General features: G+C 42.9%; 1 protein-coding gene across 1 annotated transcript in view; it reads right to left on the bottom strand.

Moving 5' to 3' along the window:
- papss2b (3'-phosphoadenosine 5'-phosphosulfate synthase 2b) overlaps window positions 1–13,600 on the bottom strand; it is a 74,280-nt gene extending 60,680 nt beyond the window's left edge. The window contains exon 1 of the mRNA XM_043712392.1: window positions 13,335–13,600. Coding sequence (XP_043568327.1) covers window positions 13,335–13,361 — 27 coding nt within the window. The 5' untranslated portion in view covers window positions 13,362–13,600. The remainder of the gene's footprint in view (window positions 1–13,334) is intronic.
- Between the last annotated feature and the right edge of the window lie 944 nt (window positions 13,601–14,544).

Genomic DNA, 14,544 nt, shown 5'->3' with positions numbered 1-14,544 from the left:
ATTTACCCCTAACTAATGGGCCTCACTGAACACTATGGGCAACTTAGCATGGCTAATTCACCTAACCTGCACATCTTTGGATTGTGGGAGGAAACCCACGCAGACACAGGGAGAATGTGCAAACTCCACACAGACACGCGCCTGAGGCTGGAATCGAACCTGGGTCACTGGTGCTGTGAGGCAGCAGTGCTTACCACTGAGCCACTGCTGTGGTCTTTATCCCTCAATTTTCTGCCTGTTCGTGCGTCTATCTAAATTCTTCTTAAAATATAAATTAATAATTATGCAGAGCTGTGCCTACCCTGAAGGGAATGCTTGACTTATGCCTTAAAATCATTTTGTTTTTGCATATATTGGACACGAATTTGTTGCCTTTGAATTTTCTGTTCAGTTTCTTGGACGGTACATCAGTGTGGAGTGATGCAGGATCACGTGGGAGTCAAATCTTGACTTGCAAGGGGGCATATGCCTGTCACTGAGATACCAAGGGACTAAACTATGTTGAAAATGTGTTGCTGGAAAAGCGCAGCAGGTCAGGCAGCATCCAGGGAACAGGAGAATCGACGTTTCGGGCATAAGCCCTTCTTCAAGAATGACTATGTTGACTGACTTCCAGAATCCACCCACTAAGCGTAACATCCAGTAGCTTTCCAGAGGTTGTGTTCCTCCGAGAACAGAAGTCACACGACACCAGGTTACAGTCCAAACAGGTTTATTTGAAATCACAAGATTTCGAAGCGCTGCCCCTTCATCAGGTGAAATGACGAAAAGAATATAGGCAGAGACATCAAAAGATCATACAAATGGTCTGAGTGGAGTGTTGAATAACATTCAACAGTGATCTTAGGTTCATCTCATGCTACATGTAATCCCACTATACCGTTCTGTATTTGTAAAATTTTCCTTATTGTCCTGTTTTAACACCATCACTTTGATAACTTGTTATGATCTCTCTACCTTACCTAGTTTATACAGTTTTGGATTACTTGTTGCTTTGGTTAGACCCTCGGCATATACCTACCATGTTATTCCAGCAGTTTGATTTGTCTCTGATTAATATTTTGTAATTTTTCTCTCTGCCTCAATTAATGGAATTATAGATTATCGCCTTCACTTAGTATTCACTGTCTGACAGTTTACTCACACCGCCTGACACTTTTGATCACCTGCAGAGACTTATTATTGACATGCCATTCACACCATCTGTGTGACCTTTGGATCTCTCTGCCAATAAATTCTGTGCTTGTGTGATTTTCTTTACTTCACCTGACAAAATGGGCAGCGCTCAGAAAGCTTGTGATTTCAAATAAACCTGTTGGGACCATAACCTGGTGTTATGTGACTTCTGACCTTGTCTACCCCAGTCCATCACCGGCACCTCCACATCATTCCTCCAAGAGTACGGCAGTGAATGTGATGCTCAGAGCTCTTTACAATGCTGCACATGATTTGCAATGTGAGCATGTGCGATGGTCAATACCCCATTAGGGTATGTATGATTATTTAATGATTCATGATTATTATAAATAATCGCATAAATAGATCATCACTGGCAAGAATGGAGCTGCTAAGTAACCAAAAATGAGACTCTTGCTTTAATGTAAAGTTGCCACGGAGTGCTGTGGAGGCTAAGATATTAAATGTCTTCAAGGCAGAGATTGATAAATTCTTGATCTCGCAAGGAATTAAGGGTTACGGGGAGAGTGCAGGTGAGTGGAGTTGAAATGCCCAACAGCCATGATTAAATGGCAGAGTGATCTTGATGGGCCAAATGGCCTTACTTCCACTCTTATGTCTTGTAATCATAAGCCTTAAACATATTGCATGAGCACAGGGCTGTTATACAAATTGCTACAAGCATGTAAAGTATAATGTTGATACTCACACATCCAAAGTAACTTCAAGGCTGTTTCTTGCCCTCTGGCTCTGACTTAGTGCCACTTCAGTAGCCCCAGCTGAGCTTGAGGAAGCTTCCAGGCTGCTTTGCCAACTTGGCTCAGACAACTTGGCAGGCACACCATAGGGGCACACGTCCCAGAGGGTATCTCCTGGTGCAACTACCTCGGCCTGAGTTGATAGAGGTATTTGGGTTCCAGGTAGAGGGGAAATGGTGCAGCATTTCCTCCTCAATTTAGGCTCGCATAGCACCCTCCTATTCCTCTAGAGGTGGAAAAAGTCCGTTGCACCACCTGACTGTCCCTTGTGTAGTCAGTGAATGAAACCATCTGTGGCTTGAGAATGGAGTGTACATACCCAGCACACAATGATCATTCTGCTGCACCAGGCCGTCCAAGATGGCTGCCAACTCTCGGGTGTCATCAGACAGAGCATGGGCAGACCCCTCTGCCTTCTGCTCCACATGACTCCTGGCAGCTCTGCCAGACCTCCACTTGCTTGTCCGGGCATCTCCATCGGCTCCAAAAGCTCATCCTCTGTAATGGACTTGGCAGGAGCCTATTCTTCAGTAGAGTGTCAGAGGCCTCAGTCTCTTCCTCCTATAGCTGTGTGTCACATCAGTACTGTGCCCACCAGAAGGTGACCCTGAGCCTAGTCTAGATAAATCACTATGTAAGTATCTCTATGCTGGTGGAAGGTGCGGAGACGATCTTGGCAGTGTGACCTTTGAGGCTGTTCCCTCTCAGAGGGGCTGATAAAGATGTACCTCAGGGCTGGGCCCTTCTTCTTTTGGTTCTGGTCCAGTAGTTGGATCCAGAGGCTGTGTAGAGAAAGTTCAAGATCTGTTATAGTCACAATCTGTCACCCTTATCCCCGACACATGGTTTTATTGAGATGCTGCTGCATGATGTACAGCAAATGGAAGCTTCCTCACTAGAAGGCTGATGGTATCCAATCTCCTATTAACACACTCCCCTTGTTTGATTGTTTTCTTCCCTAAGGGATCAGGAGCCTAATGTCAGGCATGCCATCTTCCCCTCTTGGTGCAGTCCATGTGTGTGCTCTTCTGCAGAAAGAGAGACGTGTTAAGAGACTTTAGCATGAACACTTCCCTTGCATTCCAGGGCACAGGGAGTGATGTCAATCCCCAGAACTATGACTGTTGTGTGCTTTTGTACTAAAATTAATGTGGAATGGGGATGACAGGAGTTAATGCATTCTGCATGGTAGGTGATTCAGTGTCATCAAAGAGCTGGAGCTGATGTAAATCTACAAAGTACGGAATGAAATATGTGCGTATGCCTGAGAACACTGTGAGGTGTTCAACCTGAAGACACCTCTCGTGGTCGAGCTTTTGTGCCAGCTCTTGGTGCGAAGCGAGAAGATGGGTATGTTGTAGTTGTGGTGGAAGGTGGTGACGACATGTGAGCTGCTGAGTGTTGGAGCTCCCTTTATATTTTAAGGACGAATCCCGGCAGAGGCAAATGGGACCGGTTTAGTTTGGTTTGGGAAACTTGGTCGGTGTGGACAAGTTGTGCCACGAGGTCATATAGCAGCTGTACAAGACTCTGGTGTGGCCACAGTTGGAGTATTGCGTACATTTCTGGTCGCCGCATATGGATATGGAAGGATATGGAAACTTTGGAAAGGGTGCAGAGGAGATTTAGCTGGATTTTGCCTGGTATGGAGGGCAGGTCTTATGAGGAAAGGCTGAGGGATTTGAGGCTGTTTTCATTAGAGAGGAGGTTAAGAGGTGATTTAATCGAGGCATACAAGACGATCAGAGGATTAGTTAAGATGGACAGTGAGACCCTTTTTCCTTGGATCGTGATGGCTAGCATGAGGGGACACAGCTTTAAATTCAGGGTGATAGATATCGGACAGATGTCAGGCGTACGTTCTTTACTCAGAGATTAGTAAGGGCTTGCAATGCCCTGCCTGCAACAGCAGTAGACGCACCAACACTAAGGGCATTTAAATGATCATTGGATAGTTTTATGGATGATAATGAAATAATGTAGGTTAGATGGGCTTTAGATTGTTGCACCGACCTGTGAAACTATCGAGGACCGAAGGGCCTGTCTTGCACTGTAATGTACTATGTTCTGTGTTTGTTTCCATGCTGTATGACTATGTGTGAGAGACATTTCCACTGTTGTGTGAGTAATGGTACAAAGGTAGCTGCCATGAAGTGACAGATAGCTGCAGGAGGTGTCTGGCACCTAAACCACTGTTGAAATAGTCCTGTCCATTAGCAAGCTTGTAATGCTAACTCAAACTCATAGGGACATGAAGCGGTGAGTAGACAGTGGCACACACCCTGGCAGAGAACAGCAGATCATTCACCATCTGGCAGCATTGGTTCTCTGGAACTATCTACAGGCGCTGACCTATTCATCAACCACTGTCCAGGCTTTCTTTCTCATTCAGGTTGGTCTCCTGTTACTATCCTGGGGGGGAAGAAACATTTCCCTTCTCTTCTGGACAGCCTTCAAGAGAACCTCACAGGAGGCATTGCTAAATCTTGCTGTTTGTTGTTTGTTTGACATACAGTGGGGTGGTTGACAGAGTCTGAATGATGCTCCAGGGTTGCAGAGGATAAAATGCTGTCTGGGTGCCTTTGGGATACAAAGTCTGGAAGGTGAAGGTCCCGATAGATGGCAGAATTTCCTGCCTTCCCATAAAATTAGTCATTTTACCCACACATGATTATTCCAAGAAGGATATTAGTACTTGAGAATATCCAACTGATCCTGAAGAAGTACGTCCACTTAAGTCTCAAAATAACAAGGTTCCTCCCAATGTGTAGTACAAGCCTTTTGTGTGAAAACTCTATAACGCCTGAATGTTCAAATGAAAATAATGTTGTAATCTTCATGAATGTTCCGATTGCTAAGTATTGGAAGGTCCCCCATAACTGTAATTTCTTGAACAATTGTGAAAGCTTTGTAACATGACCTGTCTTTTAATTAACGTGCTTGCCCAATATTTCTAGCCAACTAAAACTGCCACTCGCTATTTTCTGCAGCTTATCTGAATTCTTTTTGTCCTTAACCAATGTCTATGCTTGCATTATCTGCTGCTATATCTGTAAGCAGGCTTGGATCAAAACAGTTTAAGAAATTCAACAGTCCATATCCCTCAACAGTTGAAAAGTAAAATAATTTCAGTCATACTCCATTGCTTGAAATCTTTTTATTATTTATACACAGGGTGAGAGCATCACTGGCTAGGCCAAGGTTTATTCTTTATCCCTAATTCCCCAGGGGGGGAATTTAAGAGTCAACCACATTACTGTGGGTCTGAAGTCACATGTAGACCAGACCAGGTAAGGAAGGCAGCTTCCTGCCTGAAAAACATTAGTGAACCAGATGGCTTTTTCCAAACTAAAGCACCCTATTGACAATTGTTTCACAGTCATCATCACTCTCTTAATTCCAAATATTTATTGAATTTTAATTCCACCATCAGCTTTTGCAGAATTTGAAGCTGGGTACCCAGAACATTACCTGGGTCACTAGATTAACAGTCTTGCGATAATACCATGAGGGCTATCACCTGCCTTACTGATCAAAGGGACACAAAAGAAGGCTGACATTCCAGTCCAGGGTGAAGGCAGTATCACACTGTTGGATATGCTGTCCTGAACTGAAGTCCTATTTGTGTGATCAGGTGGAGGGAAAAAAATCCCATGGCAACGTTTGAAAAAGAACAGGGGTGATCTGGCCAATCTTTAGCTCTGAACAAATGTCATTAAGAACACATTGTACCATGTCATTCATAAACATCTCATCACATTTGTGGAAACATACTGTGTGCACTATAGTGGCCCAATTTTATCAACCAAACTTTGGATGCACTTCTCCTTTTGCTTAATTCAAACAATATAAAGGTCTTTCCCATTCATTCGGCTGTGCAACAGAAGAATGACATTGCACTTTTAAATACGAGAATATTTTTAAGGTTTTTGATCCATTTAGATTACATCACTCCATTTCCCTTTAGCCTTAGCATAATTACCTAGTGTATACTTTCTAGCTTTGTTATCACCATTTAAAATGGTTAATTTACAGTTGCCTAGTTATCTCTGTATTGATTAATCTTTGAACCTCTCTACTTTATATCTAGCATGTTAATTATTTACCAATGTTGTGTGGTTGCACCCATGGGATTTCCAAATGAATAGAACAGAATTCTGAATGTGTATGTGGTGTAATACATGACAGACGTCATTCCACTATACATGGAGGATTCTTAATTCATTCATAATGTGAAGTGAAGTTGCAAATTCATTAAATTCTTGGATACTGCATCAAAATGGCAACATGGTTATCTTTGATTATTCAGCTTGTGACAATGCTGCTCCTTGAACAAGGTTATGTTGTCCTTGTTTTTTTTCTGGAGGGATAGTAAAGCCAGAAGTTCCGATATGTATGGATTTATCTACGTGAAGATGATTAAGTGTTTTTTTTTAAAAGCATTTGTACAATGAAAGGGGAGTGGCCAGTTCACCTAGTTCATGGTTGGTTTGGTTTGGTTTTAGCAAGCTGTTTTGGATTTGAGACGAGTGGTCAAAGAAACAGCTCCATGCTGATCCTGACTCTCACTGACATCTCTCTCCTGTAGGAACCTGCGTAGGATCTCGCCTTTTTTTGCCAAAAGAGTGTTTATGGGGATGTTGCAAGTATTTGGAACAATTCTTTGTTAGGTTGCGTTTTCCTGCTGGTTGGGTTTTCAAATAGTTATGTGATTCCAAATTTGGTTTTCATTTGTCTGTATGCAAATAAATTCTGTCTTGTTTAAAACTGAGTGGTTGGGCCAGCTGCATTGCTCCTGGAATATCCACTGTACACCTGCTTAAAACAACCAGAAAAGTTAAGGTCTGGGCTACCTTCTTGAAATGTTTTGAGGGAGTCTGGCCTGGTCCATAACATGCTCAATAGTTAAATGAAAGCTGCTTTAGGGGCAAAGGTCATATTTTGGTGTGTGTGTGTATGTACCTGTTTCTTCAAGATAAGGCTGTTACCTTGAAAATCGAAGTCAGGCTTGTGTAGACCATGTATATATCCAAACACCATTAATATCATATCATTTAAAACATGCAAACATCAAGATGGAGAAAAATGAGCAAGATGAGAAAAATGAAGATACTGGAGTCAAAGTTCATTTGGTCAGCAATGAGACCAGCTGATTCATTGTCTGCTATAAACAAACAGGGGGTGTACACAGATTGGTGTGTAGGTGTGTGATTGCATTGGGTGTGGGGGTGGTGTATGCAGCATGTTTTTGTATAGCCGGCTGGTTTCTGATATGGAGTGCTCCACACTAACATGATTATCATGACCCTCCCGAGTTAATCAGGCTCATTTGCTACAAAGCACTCCTAATAAAGGGACTATAAAAAGTACTTAGTTCAGAGCTTTCCAAAGGGAAGTGACACACCAGACTGATCGCGATGAGTTCATTCATTGGTTAGACTAATGAAAATGTAGCTACCATAATCCTCCAATTAAAAAGAATTTTCTTTGCATTAACCTTGATCGTTACATGAGCTAATACTGTACTGCACTTGGAAGATTGCAAGTGCGGGAGTGGTTGGGAAACACAAGTTAAATAGTTTTGAAATTATTGCAGTGCAGAAAGCTTGGAGAGAAGTGCATCATTTGCTTCTCCCAATTGAGGGCTATTTTCAATCAACATTTGAAGAAAATGTAGCATTCTAGAAGTCTTCTTCTGGGTTGCCATGGAGAAATATGTAGGTGGTGGAAGAACCAATGACAATGAAGATGCTAAAATTGCTCTGAATTTCTGGAATGCCTTATTATTAGCAATAGCTTTTCCACCTCCTATACATTGCACATTGCATTCTCATTGTCCAATGGTTGCTAATTATACACCACACTTCTCTGCACCGTCAATAAGAGGTAGCCAAGTGCAGCCAGTCAAGGATTTAAACCCATTATTAGGCACCATGCTCCTGTTGACAGAATCTAACTGGCCCCTGCTCTTTACTGATTTTATTGATTCATTTTAAACATTACCAACACATCGCTTAGATCACCACTCAAATTCAAGGGAATACAATCCACATTTGTGCAACAAATCCTCACCTTTTTGCAAATTAAGTTACTCAGATGTGGAATGTGAGCAGCCAATATTTATTGCCTATTCCTAACTGCATTTAAATGGGTGGTAATGGGCAGTTGCCTTGAGCTCCTACAATCTACATGGTGGAGGCATGTAGTTTTGCAATTTTAGTCCAGCAACCATGAAGACACATTGATCTTTTCAAGTCAGGACTGTGTGCGACTCTTACAGTGGTGCCGTTCTCAATAGTCTGCATCCATTGTCCTTCTAGTTGACAGAGATTGCAGCTATGCTAGTTGCTTATGTAAAGGTCTTAGTGAGTTGCTGCAGAGCAACTTTATTTAAAATAGTGAGTGGGGGATGTTGACCGTGAGAAAGTGAGGACTGCAGATGCTAGTGTCAAAGAATGTGGCGCTAGAAAAGCACAGCTGATCAGGTAGCATCTGAGGGGCAGGAGAGTCGACATTTCGGGCATAAGTCTTTCATCAGGAATGAGGCTTGTGGGCCAAGGGGGCTGAAAGATAAATGGGAGGAGGTGGTGGGGCTGGGGGGAAAGTAGCTGAAAATGCAAATAGGTAGATGAAGGTTGGGGTGAAAGTGATGGGTCAGAGAGGAGGGTGGAGTGGATAGGTGGAAAGGAAGATGGACAGGTAGGCCTGTTTAAGAGGGTGGTGGCAAGTTGGAAGATTGGGCCTGAGATAAGGTGGGGATGGGGAAATGAGGAAACTGGTGAAATCCACATTGATCCACATTGGAGGGTCCCAAGGCAGAAGATGAAGTGTTCTTCCTCCAGACATCGGGTGGTTCGGGTTTGGTGATGGAGGAGACCCAGGACCTGCATGTCCTTGGCAGAATGGAGGGGGAGTTAAAGTGTTCAGCCACGGGGTAGTGGGGTTGGTTAGTGCAGGTGTCCCAGAGATGTTCTCTGAAACGATCTGCAAGTTGGCGTCCTGTCTCCCTAAGTTAGAGGAGACTACATTGGGGGCAGTGGATCCAGTGGATGACATGTGGAAGTACCGGTAATTTTTATACTGGATGAGGAAGGATCCTTTGGGGCCTTGGATGGAGGTGAGGAGCAGGTTTTGTACTTTCTGCAGGCGGTAGGGAAAGGTGCCGGAAATGGAGTGTAGGTTAGTGGGGAGGGGGGGGGGGGGTCGGGGGAGAGGTAGGGTGGCCCTGACAAGGGAGTCGCGGTGGGAGTGGTCTCTCCGAAACACAGATGGGGGTGAGGAGGGATATATATCTCCGGTGGTGAGGTCGGTTTGTAGTAGGCGGAAACGGCGGAGCTGTTGACTATGCTGATGAATAATGTCTAGCTTCTTGAGAGTTCTTGGAACTGCATTCATCCAAGAAGTGGAGAGAATAAAATCACTCTCCTGTGCACTACAGTTGGTGGAATGACTTTGCGGAATCAGTTGGCAGGTACCTAACCTCAAGCTGCTTTTGAAGTCACAGCATTTAGGTGACTAGACGGTTAAGCTTCTGATCAACTGTGATCACCAGGATGTTTTACAGTGATGGATTCAGCACCAATAATGCCACTGAATGTTAAACAGAGATAATCAGATCCCTTGTGCAAAGTGGCGATTGCTTGGCATTCACATGGCATGAATGTTATCAGCTGGTTGTTGCTCAGCTCTTGTTGCTGATTTATTTTGGTTGGAAGGTCATTGATGAAGCAGCTGGAGATGTTTGAACCTACAACACTGTCCTGATGAACACCCGTCGAAACAAGTACTATTTTCTTTTGTGCTTGGCATGACTCTCACCAATGGAAGGTCCACCTGCCCCTCCATCACCCCAATGCCAATAAACTTCAATCTTTCTGGGGCTCCTTGAGCCACACTTTGTTCCAGGTAAGAGAGTGATCAACCGTTGGATGGGATTATTATGAGATGCTCTTCAAGATCGTGACTTGCAATTTGAAAGCCAGTTACCTCATAGCTACTGCCTTTTCCATACCTAGAAATAGGTGAGCAAGCTGTTGCCTTATCACAAGCTACTATCAGTTTAAGCTTTGAGATCTGTCTGAACTGTGCATTGTGTCTACATTGTTGACAGCGGATTCTACTACAGGAGAAGCCTTTGAATCTCTACAGCAATGTCTTCAAAAGGAAGAGAAACATTCTAATTGTTTTTGGAAACATCACCCAAGTTGAGAACTGAAAACTTGCAAATTAAAAGAGGATCAGGATACCGGCCATTAGCTAACACTTGCTTGCAAATTTAGAATTTGGCTAATTTTGCATACCTATATTTTGAATCTGCAATTGCGTGTGTGTACTTAGAGTCCACGTGTTGCAGTTTGGGACTCAGATTGTTTTTAACTGTGGTCAGCTTAAGAGTATTAGATTTGACCTTTCACCTTGATAAAAACATAAGAAAACCTTCTGGCTCTCTCGCTTGCATTTCTGCTGCAGCATTCGAGTGAAGCCCACTTAAGCAGGAGGAACAGCACCTCATTTCTGATTAGGAATCTTACAACGATCTGGAGTCAGCACTGCGTTCAGCTCCTTCAAACCATGAACTCTGTGTTCCATTTTGATATTTTATCCATACTCCAAACACACCACTACAACCAAGTGTTTGCATTTTGTTTTCATGCTTTTACTTTCAGTCAAAGTTGATCTTACTCTGCTATTAACACTTTGAACTTTTGCTCTTTCTTAGTACACCTGGTATTACTCCCTTTGATCTACGATATCTAATCCCCCTCATTGTCTTAACATTTCCCTTACCTGCTTTTGCGATACCCCTTTCCATCCCTCTTCAATTCCAATGAAGAGTAATTTTGCTCTCAAAACATCAATTCTGGTTCTCACTCCACAGATGCTGTCAGACCAAGTTTATCTAGCACCTTCTGCTTTTATTTAAGAAAATCTGACCGCCCAAATTCTTTACAACCAGCACAACAAACAGTTAAATACATATACTGGATTGGCAAATCCACCTTCTAAATTCATGCGCACCTCGTACAATTGATGAAGGATTAAAGATTTTATTTTGAAAAACAAGAGTCACCAGGTTGCTTGTATGCTTTCAGTTGTGGTTGGTACTGCTCCGAGTGAATGAATCTGGCTTAGTTACCCAAGAGACTGACATTATAGTGATGGTAATTCAGGGCTACTCTACACATTGTGGTAAAATATAATTCTACAGCCAACTTCCAATCTTGGAAACTCCCCTTCTCCACTTGGGGAGAGACACAACCAGTGCCGCATATTCCAAAAGATTGTCCTGTCCACAATGGCTAACTAATCAACTTAAACTCAGCAAGTTATGAGGCTATTGCTTGGCTTCAGGCAAGTTTTAATCGTCTTTGGCATGTATACATTGGAGCACCTTCCAGGGCTCTCTGGTGGTATTGTATCCAGCCTGAATTCAGTACCTCAATATGGGTTGCAAAGAGAGGGATGTGAACTCCACTTAGTAATTAGAAATTCTGGCATACTGTGTAAATGTTCAGCTTAATTTAAGAAAGGATATAAATGAGCTAGGAACAGTTCAAGGAGAGAAGGTTATTCTCCTGCTACCCAGTAAGAAGAAAGATTGGACAGGCTGGGCCTGCATCCAGTAGAGTTGGGAAGAATGAGAGGTGACAGTATTGACACATACAGGTCATTGAGGACTCGACAGGTTAGATGCCAAAAGAATGTGTCTCCTTTGGGAGCTGTGAGAACTAAAGGGCACAGTTTAAAAAAGGAGTCTCCCATTTAACACAGAGACAAGAGTTGTTTTTCCTCTCAAGGAGTCTCCCATTTAACACAGAGACAAGAGTTGTTTTTCCTCTCAAGATGCTCGTGAGTCTTTGAAACTCCCTTTCCCACTGCAGTAGAGGAGAGATTTCAAAAAACAGATTGTTGATGGGAATATGGAGTTGGGGCCACAATTGGGTCAGCTACAAGTAGTGAAGCTCCATCGAGGGGCCCAATGGCCTCCTGCTGCTGCTGCTGCTGCTAATTTGCATCCTCTGATCATAAGAATACATCTCTGTGGGTGTTTCCAAATTTTCAATCAAGTGTTTAAATCTGAATGACCAGTTCAAAAAGAGATGGGAGTTCTCTTTCTCAGCAATAAGGCTGATCAAAGAATTGAAAAACCACAGTTAGACAGCATCTTCAGCTCTCAAAGAAATGCTTTATCACCATATGGAATGGTCTTTTAAACCATGTTGTGTACTTGCAGAAGCTGAATTAAAATCTATTTCCCTCCTTCCTACCAAGGCATGTTAGAATGGAAACACTGTACACACATTTCAGCTGTGGGCTGATAAAATGCACTCGAGAAACTAACTAGAGCATGTTACAACCGTAGATCTGAATAGCACATTGTAAAGGGTAAAACTTTCTTGACAAGTGTTTTTTCACCAGACAGGAGACCTGTCTGCTTCACCACAATGATACACTGTCCATACTGACTGTTGGCAAACCAGCACTGTCTCACATTTTAAAAAAACTATAGTTTAGCATAGTTTCTTTTCCCCTTATACAAGTACTTCATTTTTTCCCTTGATGAGTCCCCTTGTCAGTAGGTAGCTAACCACCAGCCAATCTCTACTTGGTATCCATGGAAAGAAATACCAAAAGTCCCAACATCACTGGGGAATAGGTCTGATTTCATCCTAAACTATGAAAGGTTTGCATTCATGAATGAGCCACTATTCATAACGCACAATCAATGTTTGTTGCAGTGTGCATGGGAATACAAATTACACCCTACATAGATCAGACAAGCACAATCTGTGCATAGAAATTATTCCAAATAGCAACTTTGTGTTGATAATACCAGCCTAGGTAATGGACACCGACATATTCTTAACGAAGTACTGACCTGTTCAGATCACTGGCTGTACTGAACAAGGTACAGTGTTAATCAACTTTCAGAAACGAATGTTGCTCTGTTGTGTATTTTGACATCAACACTATTCTGCTATTCTTAAATATATTCACATTTAATGCATTGAAAGTCTATTCAAACCAACATTGTTCTGAACATAAACACATTCACATTAATCCCTGTATTCACACTGCGTTATCATAAATATATATGGTACACATAATAAGTCCTCTGTTGTACTCAGATGCATCCGCAAAAAAAGTTGCCAATTTCTTTTTCCTGTCTCAGCTCCCAGTCTAAAACAACCCGAGGCAGGCTGTTGCTGAAGACCTGTGGGTCCGGTGCGCCTTCGGTGGAGCACGCTGGCACTTCGTAAACAAAGCTGGACGGGGAATAACTGTCTGAGAGCTCCACAAACCGAAGAACTTTCAGCAGAACGCCTTGCCACATCCGGCAGCTGAACGTGAATACCCCCTCCCGCCCCAAATAAAACAAATACTCCCCCATTGTCTTACCGTGCACAGCTTCTTGTTGCCTGACATGTTGGGATGAGGAGCGGTTTGGACAGAATCTCTCTTCCTCTCCCTACCAGTCCCCACTGTGTGTCTGTATCTATGTATGTATGTGTATATGTATATGTGTGTGTGCCTGTCTTAATGGAGCAGGCTGGTTGGAGAGATGGAGACTCCGTTTGCTTTTTAAATCACCCAGGCACGTAGCATTGCCCTCTCAGCAGCCCCAGAGCCACAATCTGCATATTCACACCAGCCACGTCATTGCCGGCTGTGCTGAAACACAGGAAACCAGTTGCTCATCTAGTTGGAAAAGAGCGAGGGGGAGAGAAAAAAAATAGAGGAAGAGGGCTGCTTTTCAAAGAGGTCTTCAGAAAGCTGAGCAATAATCTGTTTGGCTGAGGTCGAAAAATCACAAAGAACCTCCCGGGAAAGCAGTGGAAATTCATGTTGAATCCCAGAACCAGGACTTCTGCATTTTACTGAACTTAATTTTTCTCGCGTGCAGGCTGCCCCTCAAAGGTTTGCCAAGGGAACTCTACTTGCCAAAGACGTTTAGTGGTCTGACTTCTCCTGCTTACCTCAGAACAGTGCTCTAGTATGATCAAGACTTCATTTCCAAGTGTCCGTTTTAGAAAAAAAAACTTGTTTCTCCCCTCGTACCATTTCGTGTAAAGTGAGTCATATGTCAGACTGGAAGGAATGTGCACCCAGTTCTCCCACTGAATTTTTAAAAAAGCCATTCATTCATGGGATGTGGGCATCACTGGCTAGGCCAGCATTTATTGCCCATCCCTAATTGCCCAGAGGACAGATAAGTGTCAACTGCATTGCCCTGGGTCTGGAGTCACATATAGTCTAGACCAGGTAAGGATGGCAGTTTCCTTCCCTAAAAGACATTAGTAAACCAGATGGGTTTTTCCAACAATCAGCAATAGATTCTTGGTTATTGTTAGATCCTTAATTGCAGACTTTTAAAAATTGAATTCAAATTCCACCATCAGCCATGGCAGGATTTGATCCCTGGTCCCCAGAATATTGTCTGGATCAACAGTCTGACAATAATACCATTAGGCCATCACCTCCCCTATTTGGAATAATAAGTAATGACAACTTATTGCATTTGATTAAGCCCCATTCAAAGCACCAAGTATATACTGGAATTGAATTTAATTGAATTTATTGTCTCGTGTACCGAGGCACAATGAAAAGC

This window comes from Chiloscyllium plagiosum, chromosome 22, assembly GCF_004010195.1.
Source record: "Chiloscyllium plagiosum isolate BGI_BamShark_2017 chromosome 22, ASM401019v2, whole genome shotgun sequence".
NCBI lineage: Eukaryota > Metazoa > Chordata > Chondrichthyes > Orectolobiformes > Hemiscylliidae > Chiloscyllium > Chiloscyllium plagiosum.
The sequence above is the reverse complement of the archived record's forward strand: the minus strand, read 5'-3'. Positions and strand labels throughout refer to the sequence as shown.